The sequence below is a fragment of the Vigna umbellata genome, chromosome 8 (genome assembly GCF_029865625.1).
Source record: "Vigna umbellata cultivar VRB3 chromosome 8, Vumbellata_1.0, whole genome shotgun sequence".
NCBI classification, from domain to species: domain Eukaryota; kingdom Viridiplantae; phylum Streptophyta; class Magnoliopsida; order Fabales; family Fabaceae; genus Vigna; species Vigna umbellata.
Window position 1 is genome coordinate 16254629 of NC_142172.1, and position 10848 is coordinate 16265476.

The 10848-nt window shown below is 32.9% G+C and overlaps 1 protein-coding gene and 1 long non-coding RNA gene across 6 annotated transcripts; one reads left to right on the plus strand and one right to left on the minus strand.

Annotated features, from left to right (window-relative positions):
* The first annotated feature begins 363 nt into the window (after positions 1–363).
* On the plus strand, positions 364–5612 carry LOC124843180 (protein EMSY-LIKE 1-like). 5 transcript variants are annotated; one of them, XM_047319839.2, is made up of 11 exons: positions 368–589; positions 1318–1385; positions 2228–2403; positions 2506–2615; positions 2716–2836; positions 3002–3226; positions 3663–3731; positions 4206–4451; positions 4540–4608; positions 4698–4761; positions 5217–5612. In XM_047319839.2, exons 3-11 carry the CDS (start codon positions 2317–2319, stop codon positions 5264–5266), a joined length of 1041 nt encoding a protein of 346 aa, XP_047175795.1. In that variant the 5' UTR covers positions 368–589; positions 1318–1385; positions 2228–2316; the 3' UTR covers positions 5267–5612. The 5 variants fall into 5 exon arrangements, with proteins under 5 accessions (XP_087952862.1, XP_047175795.1, XP_047175796.1 ...); XM_047319840.2 differs by having other exon boundaries at positions 1350–1385; XM_088096735.1 differs by lacking the exon at positions 1318–1385 and having other exon boundaries at positions 2201–2403.
* LOC148194129 (uncharacterized) lies at positions 5425–7647 on the minus strand. Its single transcript, XR_015781619.1, has 3 exons — positions 7385–7647; positions 6366–6517; positions 5425–5564 (listed from the first exon to the last, which is right to left on the minus strand). It is a non-coding gene; the product is annotated as an uncharacterized LOC148194129 (long non-coding RNA).
* Between the last annotated feature and the right edge of the window lie 3201 nt (positions 7648–10848).

Sequence of the window (10848 nt, forward strand, 5' to 3'; positions counted from 1 at the left end):
TTAATTTAAAAGATTCTTAAAAAGATAAAACTTTAGAAAATTATAACACTAAAAAAAGTCCTATAAGTAAATATTCCAAGAAACACTAAAAATATCATCAAATAAAATATTTTTCATAATCCTGTTATACCATATTAATTACTTCCTATAAATATTCATATAGGTTGCTATGGATTTACATTTGTTAGCCACTATTTCCAGTCTTATCTTTAAAAAATATATAAACTATTTTATTCTTAAATATGAATAAACATTAACTATTTTTTCCTCGTTTAATTAACTGAACTATTTTTTTCCCTGTCATTGCTGTGGTTTCCTTCAACCAAACCAAAACCAAATCTGTTTTCTCTAGTCGTTTGCTTTTTGTGTCCACTCGAATCGATTAGACTCTACTATATAACACGTACGAGGAACACATCCAACACCCTCTGACTCTGTCGTTTTCTCTCACTCAACTGAAAAACTAAAACCCATTTTCTTCTCCAAAACCTTCCACTTTCTCCAACCCAAACGCGCTTGCGAGCATATCTTCTTCGCTCTCTTACCCGTTTTTCTAATCTTCTCGCTCTGTCCAATTCCAACACTCCCGGTGAGCCTCATTGCCCTCTAGGGTTTTCTTTTTCTTATTACCTCAACCTGTCGAATATGTTGCCAGAAAAAAGAAATTGATTTTTAAAATTTGTTTAGCGATATTCGAAGGGGTTCATAGTTTTTTAATTGGCTGTTATTATTATGTTGAAAATGATTTGTTTCAGGGACTTTCCTGAAATTGGGCACTGTGACATTGATGTGCACAATGTTCAGCTAGGGTTTAAGTTTAACTCCTTATTTTTCCGGATTGGCACTTTCAGAATATCGAACGAAAAGTGACTGAGGCGAAAAAAATATTTTTTGATGTAGGGCGTGTGAATTTTCTGTTTTGTTTATACAGTGTTAATGTCAATTTTGTATATAGATTTGTTATGATTTTAATGCAAATGGATACCCTTCTGTTGGTATTGGGTATGTGCTTAGTAATTTGTAAACGTGTGAAGTTAGAGCACGATTGGTGGCCCATATTACTGTGGAAAAGGGTTACTGAGGTTAGGTTTTGATGGCGTTGGTGTATGGAGGCTGTTTAAGTTGGTAAGGGGACAGAACTTGAACTTGAATCCTGTGAGTAATCAGATAGGAATTATTTTCTTGGTATTTGTGCCTGTAGATGCAACATCTGTATTTGAAATGCATGGAATTGGAATTTGTTACCACATGTTATACGAGGGGAATTCTTACTGGGATCTATTTTTTTTTTCTATTTTGTCTGTATATGACATGCAGTGGTTGATAAGTAGCGAAATTTGATGCTGTAGGTGTTTGAAGGAACCAGATATTACAAAAAGGTTATGGTAGGGACCAAATATATGTTTCGTTTGAGTTCTTCAGGGTAGAAGAAGTTATATAATGAAACAGCAACCCTAATGCATGAAATCTCTAAAAATACTTTTCAGAACCTTGCACTTGGATCATATTTTTAACTTTTAATATCGAAATTGTTTCATTGTAAAGCAGGTGTTGTGTGTGCGCATTAAAATGTGAATGCATATAAGCCTTGTCACATTTTCTGCCAGTGCTTCCCGTATGCTTGTATATTGAATTATATTTTTAGACATTATTCTTTGTCAAAGCATGTAAATCCTGTGGGATCAATCATTTGAGTTGCTCCAATTGTTGAATAAACTTGAAAATGAAAAATGCAAGAGATTAAAAGGGGGAGGGAACTAACAATAATAGATTGTATTTATGCTCATTGATAATTGGAAAAGAACATTTAAAGAGTCAAGAGCCCTCTGTTTCTAGAACAAAGAAATAATGTGTAACCAGCATTCCAATGCATGAACCAATATCCTTAGCAAAATAAACATGAACTTTGAATACCTTAAAGAATAATTTAATCAATATCCATAAAGAAATAATGTTTGTAACCAGCATTCACTTATAAAGAAACATCTCTTTCGATGTGTGAATTAATATCCTTAACAAAATAAACTTCAACTTTGAATCCTTAAAGAAATAATTTGCGTAACCAGCATTCAGTAACAAAGAAAATTCTCTTCCAATGCATGCGTCAATATCCTTAACAAAATAAACTTGACCTTTGAATCTCTGGAACGTGTCATTCTTGTTTCTTATATTAAGCTCCTTTTGTATTAAACAATGTTAGGTACTGATGATGATCTTTCTTCCTCAGATCAAAATAGAGTTGTGAGATCTAGCAGTGTTACTGGGAATGAAAAATCTTCTGTAGGTTCTGTTACACACTTTAATTTGCACTTTGACATGGAGGCTCAAATTCATCAACTTGAACAGGAAGCTTACTCTGCTGTCTTGCGTGCTTTCAAAGCTCAGTCTGATGCTCTTACATGGGTATATACCATCGGTTCCCTCCATGTATTTATTGTTATCTTATTTTTGTATTTTGCTGTGTTAAATATTCATCTCCTGTATTTTATTTTATGTATTTATCAGGAGAAGGAAGGTTTGATAACTGAGCTTAGAAAAGAGTTGAGGGTTTCAGATGATGAACACAGAGAGCTTCTTACTAGGGTTAACTCTGATGAAATAATACACCGCATTAGGTTTGGAGATTATTTGAATAGTTGCAATAGTTTAAAAAAACATTATTTTTGGCCATTTTTCTGCTACTTCTATAATGTTATGTGATTGAAATTCAACCAGGGAGTGGAGACAAACTGGTTGTTACCAACCTGCAAGACGTAGCACATCTCAGCCTGTTCATGACATTTTACCTAGTCCAACTGTTTCAGTGTCCCGAAAAAAGCAGAAGACATCCCATTCGGTACCACCTTCTATTTTGTAATATATGATGTGATGTGGGCTCTAAGAGCAAAATTTTTTGTGTTCATATTCAGTGTCTGCATTTTTAAGTGGTGCTTTAGGATCCAGATATAAAAGATATATTAATGTTCCTTTGGTTTTAATTTTCCACCATTATTGGCACCAGGGTCAGTCCTTGCCTGCTTTATCTTCAGTGAAGTCTGTGCAGTATACTTCTGCGGGACCAACTGGAGGTAGGCATTTTTCAAATCGCAACGCTAGTGCTCTTGCATCCAATCCACCCGCCGAAGCAGCAGCATTTGATCCATTGATTGGGAAGAAAGTTTGGACTAGGTGGCCTGAAGATAACCACTTTTATGAGGCTGTTGTAACTGATTACAACCCTGCTGATGTATGTTTAGATCTTAAAATAGTTCTGAAAATTCTTGATTACTGCATTTATATTTTACCTGGTGAACACATTTGAATCGTCACTGGACTGATTGTCATTTGAATTTGATGTTTAGGTCCTTTAGGGTGACCTATGTAGTTGAGTTTTTTTGCCCACATGTAAGATGCCTTTGGTTTTGTTTCCCCATGCACAGAGAATGACCAGTATGCAAACATTTTATATTTATTTCATTTAGGATAAATGTGTCTCTCTTTATTGTTTCTAAACTCTTGTAGGATAATAATGAAGTATTCACCTTTTAATCTAGATGGAAATAAAAAAGCTGAAGTGTGATTAGAACCCAATCCTGAAAGTGCATGGCAGCATGAGAGGCTTTTTTTTTAATAACTTTTCAGTAATTTTTTATCCTAGCTTTTCGATTGTTTCTTTCTCGCAGGGTCGGCATGCTTTGGTTTATGATATTAATAAAGTACATGAGACTTGGGAATGGGTTGATCTCAAAGAGGTATATATTTCGTATGTTGTGCTGCATATATAACAGCAGTAATTAATTAGGTTTTTAAATTTTATTTAAGGTGGTGATTTTGATAGGCCAGTTAATAGTTATTTAAGGTAGGGTAGTTAGTCAAAGAAATACCAAGGATTATGTTAGAAAGTAGGGAAATGGGCCCATTAAGGGTGTGGGTTTATGTTAGCAAACATGTAGCTGTATATAAATAGAAAGAGGGCTGAGAAGTATTTGTCTTGTCATTTAACACCCTCTTTGAGTGATAATTTTTGCTGTATGTGCATACACCCTCATACATTGTGAACGTGTAAGCTGTTTGTGCAAAATCATGTTTCTTGTAATGCTACAGATCCTTGACTGTTTCTACCCACCCTGAAAGAGATTATGTTGCAATAACCAAATACATAGAAGTTGGGTTAAATGATCTTTCATAATTTACTTACAAATATAAATATACCATGTCAATTACAGATCTCACCGGAGGATATAAGATGGGAAGGTGAAGATCCAGGCATAATCCATAGAGGTGGACATAGTGGGCACGGTCGTGGGGTTAAGAGATTCTTTGGCCATGGTGGTGATTCTTTAGGTGCAGGAAGAGGGAGAGGTCATCCTAGGCTTCATACCAGACAAGAATTTCACCCACCTCAAAATGGTATTGGGAAGAGAGTTTTGGATGACATTGAATTGCTGAACACAGATTCTCTAGTTAAGGAGGTAGTATGATATGCCTAAGCAACCTCTTTAAATCCAAAAGAATAAACAGTGAAGGTTTTTTATTTTTGAAACATTGATGTTATAACAGGTGGAAAGGATTGTTGCTACAAGTGCTCCAGATTCAATGGAACTTGAGAAGGCAAAGCAAATGCTGAAAGTAAGTCAACCTTCCATCATCGTGCTTTTCTCATCTTGAATCCTTTATACCCACTGTTGTTGTTCACAGTTGCTTGAATTGTTGTATAGGAGCACGAGCAAGCACTTGTTGACGCTATTGCAAGGATTGCAGATGCATCTGACGGTGAAAGTGGTAATAATTAGCCGTCTACATAATCATGCTGCTTACTGCTGTATATTGAAACCCCTTATGTTTTTTTCTTTTTTTGTTCAGGTCAGACAAATAAGCCTTTTGTAATTTAATAAAATCAACATTTTTATTATACCATCTGGGGCAAAACATGTGCTTTTCTTCATTTTGGATCAGAACAGAATGAAGGGTCCTCTTATTTTATAGCTAATGTTTGGTTTACGCATATTGAGAAAATTGCCTTTTTTTTCTGTGCTCGTTAAGAGGACTTTTGAAAAAAAAAGGCAAACAAGACAAGTTCTGTGTGCTTATTTAATAAATTTGTTTTAACATTGTCTTTCAATGAGGATTGTTTGCACAATTGGTGATCACGGTCACCATAATGTTTTAAGGATTAAGCAGAAATGTATATCACAATCACAAATTATTGTGTAACTTTTCGCTGTGCCTTCCTACAGATGAAGAACAGCCGTTTTTGCAGCATGGACAATTAATAGAAAGGGGATAAGAGCACAGGAAATACTGCATGTTGGAGGTAATCTGTTGCACAGAAAACGTTATATCTTTAAGCTCTGATGATCTCGTGAACTGTAATATTGGAGAGATGAATGGGTGGACAGCTTATGCATGCACTTGTAGGATCCAACAGCAGCAAATGGCCAATACGATTTTCTTCTTACTGATGCATTTTCTGTCTTTCATTTATTACTCTTCCTGACTGTTGCCACATGTACGAGTTTTGTACTCAATGACGATTTTGAATACAGGGAGCCCCTCATTTTATCAATTCTTCAGTCTGCATGCAACTGTAAAATACTATAAGTAAAATATTATAAATTTATCTGTCATGAATTTCTTTATGCTTTCTCTTTAACAGATAATATCAATGTCTTCAATGCAGTTCCTGTAACGTAACAATGAAACCATAAAGAAAATAAATAGTAGACAAATTGCCTTTTTGCAGCAAAAAACATCAAAGGTGGAAGGGTAATCCTAAACGCATCTAATAATTCAGGACCTGATCAGCTACGGCCTGTGGTCAAAGTTTATGCGGCTCAACCCATCAGATGCAAATTAAAAGAAACATGACAAGGGAATGAAAATTTACTTAATAACAATTCAAATATATATCAACTTACAGTAACATGGACACTATGACTTCAAATTAGCAATTCTACTAACCTGAGGAAGACCTTGTAATCCACCAGGAATCATTAGATTCCATCAATTTCCAGAACGATGTTTTCATAAAATAAAAAACTAACCCCCATACCATTGTTAATACTGCAATTAAGATCCTTCAATTTATACAACAAGATGTAAATACTTCTAACGGTATATACTTTTCTAATCGTTTCATCCTATTTATGAAATAACATGATAATGTAAGAAAACTATGGCCACTGAAACACAAAAATCGGTCCTACTCATGCATAAAGCAATGAATCCTCCCACACCACAACGACAACATCCCTAATTTCGACGTACTGATCAAATTTCGTTTGCTCCATAAGCGCCTAAGAATTCTCACAGAAAAGCATTACCTGAATAGTTTGATCCAACATTCATGATAAAGCAAGAGAGCAAATTAGTAATCGATCGACTACCTCGCCATTGCTGCAGGAAGAAGTTATCAGACAGATATGATGGATTGGAATCACTAGAAGTCTGATCGGTCGAAAGATACAAAAGGTAGACGCTTCAAACTCGTAGCAGCCGCTAAAATTACCGTGCTCAATCTATCAAGTTGATTCAGAACCTGAAAAGATATTATTATACGTTAAATTTACATGTAATGTCATGTGCTTCAAATGCTATTCTTTGCATAAAATTAGATTTTCACCTTACTAACCCAAATAATAAGGACACGGAATCAACTTGATACAAGTTATCAAGCTCACCATATTTTTTCATTGTTTCTTAGTATAATCCAAATCGAATTAGATGGAACCCATTTTTTCGAATGTTACTTGGACTAAACCAAGCTTATTGTCACTTGAACCATGAAATGATTGGAGAACAAAAAAGTTCACGAAATTTGACAGTCACTTTTTCAGTGAAGTCTTCCTTTTCAATACATTTTTTTTTCATTCAAAAAAATTGAAGCCAATAAGTTGTTTAAAAAGATCTAAATTCAGTTTTATTAGCATCAATAAAATGCTTCTGAAAATCCCTTCAAGTCATGAACATGTGGATGTTATACCAAACCAAAAACCACTGAAAAGAAACATAACAAATCTCAAAAAAATGAAATCCTTCAGCTTCAACTTACGAATCAGTGCACTGTAAGAACGCATCAGAACACGAATAACTGAAATCATCATAACCAGTGGCGGAGGTTCTTGGTGTGTGAGAGGCTTGCCTCCCAATTTTTACACATATATAAATTAATATACATAATAAAATATATATAAATTAATATATAAATAAAAATATTCTTTTAAATTTAGTATAATTTATATATTTGCAACTCTAAAAACATTTTCACCATTAAAAAAATTTTACCACCTTAAAATATTTTCTAAATATCAGCTCGTAACCATCATCAAAGTCCACGACATTCAACTATAATCCAAACGAAGCGAAAAACAGAACAACCCAGGCCATGAAGATGATTTGAATGTACCTGAAGAAATTGAACAGTTTCAAGAGATCTGTGTCCTCGGAAATAGTCTCGAAACGACATTGATCCGATGCGCTTTACGTTCATTTCCTTCGAACTTCAAAGACCCTTCGCTGAAGCGATTCAGGTAGGTTGATGGTATGGATTACGTCGTGCCAAAACGGTGTCGTTCTGCGCAACGTGTTGTGAGGTTGAAGGAAATGCCGAACAAGCGCGCATTCGCGTGGGTCCCACACACAGAGTCACCGTTTGCGACGTAATTTGGAACGTGGGACAAACCACGCTATTATTAAGGATTCTTGAAAATTTTAAAATATATATAAATTAAAATTAGTTTACATAGAATTAAAAAAATAAAATTTTAAAAATTATTTAAGAGTTTTATGAATTAATATACATATAAAAAATAAAATAAAAATTGAATGTAATAATGTCAATGTTCCATATTCTACTTACCTACATAATTATCCTACCCTTTTATTAAATAATAATTAATGTATGCCTTTAGGTTTAAGTTTGGTCACCTATTAAGAATAATTAGGGATTTTAAAAAGATTAGATTGCCGTCTCCAAGCTATCTTTTAACTCGCATTTCAGGTAAAATAAAAAAAGGAAAGTAATTAATTTATTCTTTTGAATTGTAATAATTAATTAAATTAGTACCTAAAATTAATAAATTGATAAAATAATCTTTAAAACTGCCCTTTAGTTAGTTGCTTGCAATTGTAAGGAAAATGTAACTCATATTGGAAATAAGTATAATGATACAATTATCTCTAAAATTGTAAATAATTAATCAATCTAATCTTTTATTAAATTTTTGTTTTAAAATAAAAATAATAATTATAATGTCTGTCCATAGTAATGTTTGAATTTGGAAGATAATAAGAGGAAAAGTCCCTCGATGAATTTAAAGAGATGAAAGGAAATTGTGTTGTAATTTGAATTAAAGAATTTGAAGAGATGGACGAAGGAATTTGAAAACAAAAATTATGAAAATTTGTGTAAGATGTGATAAGTATGCTAACTTAAATAAAAAAAAATTAATAGATAAAACTAGATAATTGTCATTCATTTTTAAGAATAAATATGATATGAAGTTAAATATAAATAATAAAAATTATATTAAAAATAAAATTAAAATTGTTATTTAAAAGTATAAAAATATTATTACTATAATTATAATATTTATTAATAGTATATAATAAAAAATCTAATTATTTATGTATATATAATATAATAATAAAATAGAATCATTTTTATAAATTAAAAATTATTATTATTATTGTAAATATTATTATTTTTATTATTAATAATTAAAAGTGACAATGGTTTAAAAATAGTAAAGCTTAAATATTTTAATATTAAAATGTTTTAATATAAATAGTTTGGTTATAACAAAATTTATAATTTTAGAACAATTTATTTCTGTAGAAATCATTTTTCTAAAGTTATGTGACTTTCCAGAAGTTATTAGTCTCTGTTTGTTTGATTGAAGAACTGAGACTGTAGGGTTGATCATGGCAATGAGCTCTTCAATTTGGATGGATCAGTTTCTCAAATAAAGTAAGTTATTTTTTTTCTTCTTTTTTATTTGTTTTGTCTTCCTTTGCATGAGAGTATGTTGTGCATGCATGTGACATTTGAGTCATCTATAAGACTTTCTGCTTATCAGTGGTTCTAACCGTGTATCCTCATCATGTTTTATGATTCATAAGAGTAGATAGGACTTCTTATACTTGTAGAGTTGCTTTAGGTTTTCTATAACAGTTTGGTCTTCTCATAAGGAAAGCTAAATACCTCACTTTATATTGCTTTAAGTACTTTGATAATATGAGTTTGTGTGATTTAATTGGATTAAATTGATTGAGTCGTGGAGATTGAGTAAATAGGATTACAAAAATTTTGTTGTATTGTAGCTTGATTGATTGTATTTGGTCTAAATGTATGTTGTTTGATAGTGGAAGAGCCTTACCATGATTATTGGTTGATTGTTATTTGTTTTGGTTGTTTGAGTTGGTGGATTTAATGTTATAATTAGTTGGGAATTGGTTTTAGATCTTAGTGTAGTGAAAGATTAGGGTTATGGTTGGTTTTTGGTTAAAATGAAGAGGTTTTGACAGGTGCGATTTTATGGGAGTGGCATATTAAATGAACCTGATGTGTGGAGTCTATTTTTAGGTCATTTAGGACTTGGTTAGCCACTTATCTTACAGAGATTGAGTCTTTAGTATGTTTATCACTATTTAGGGTTGTAATGGTAGTTGGTTTGATCTTATGGACTGAGTCACTGGCCAATTAAGTAAATTGGTATCCAATTTGAGTTATAAACATGTTTTCAAATCAATTACAGTGTCAAGGACATTGATTTGTTCATTTGGATAGGCCTTAAGTGCATCTAGACCAAATTTTAAGGTTGTTGAGTTCTAGTGTGGCGCTAAGAGGCAACTTGTGGTGTTGAGCTCTGTAAAGTTAGAGAGCCACGGAACTCCAGGGCATTGGTTGACCAGTATGAGCGTTGAGCGCTTTGAAGTTAGTGAGCTCTCAGGTTATTGGGCGTTGAACGGTTATGGGTGGTGCTTTTTCTCAGTAATTCACCGGGCGATGGATCCTACTCAGTAGGCGCCCCCTATTTCTAGTCCTTTTATGTTTATGCGTGTTATAAATTTTTGTTTTGGTTTGAACTAGCTTGTATGGATTTTAGGACCTCTTATCTTGTAAAAATTGATGCTTAATGGATTTTAACTATGAATATAAATATAGTTAAAGTATCATTGGTAAACATCTACGATGCTCGTTCATGTATGATATTATGATGATCATGAGTCCGTTATTAATGGTGAATATGATATATGTGTTTTAAGTAGTTTCATGAATCTATTGGAGAGATTCTATGGTGATGCTCAGTAGTGTAATGTATTGATGTAGGGGCTCTAAAATGGGGGATGTTTCGAACATTCTTAATAATAATCTAATCTCAAGTAGAGAAGGGTGGGTATGTCGTGGAGAGTAGTAAGAGGTCCTTAGTCTAGTGGCTGTTTCTTGGCCAAGGATGTTTGACGAATTAACCTTGGTGTGTAGTAGTTTGATTGGTCGGGTTGTTTCACAACGCACTGGTGCATGTCCCCCAAGAGTTCGATATCAATACATATATCCGGTAAACCTATAAATGATGGCATGTCTTAAGAATGATTGATTTATCTGTGTTATATGGTTACATCTATAAAGGTGAAGTATGGTTGCTTTTTGTACATTATCTTACCTTCTTTTTTATTTGTTTGTTTGTGTGTTTCTTATTGTTTGCAATGATCATTTTAATAATGTGAGCAGATGAAGATGTTCTAGTTGATCTAGTGCAAGACAGGAGTGGTGCTGAAGTATAGAGTAAGATGTTTAGTTTGAGTGTATATTGTTCTTTTTTTTTGTAAAACTATATTACACTTTTAATTTCAATGTAATGTAACTCT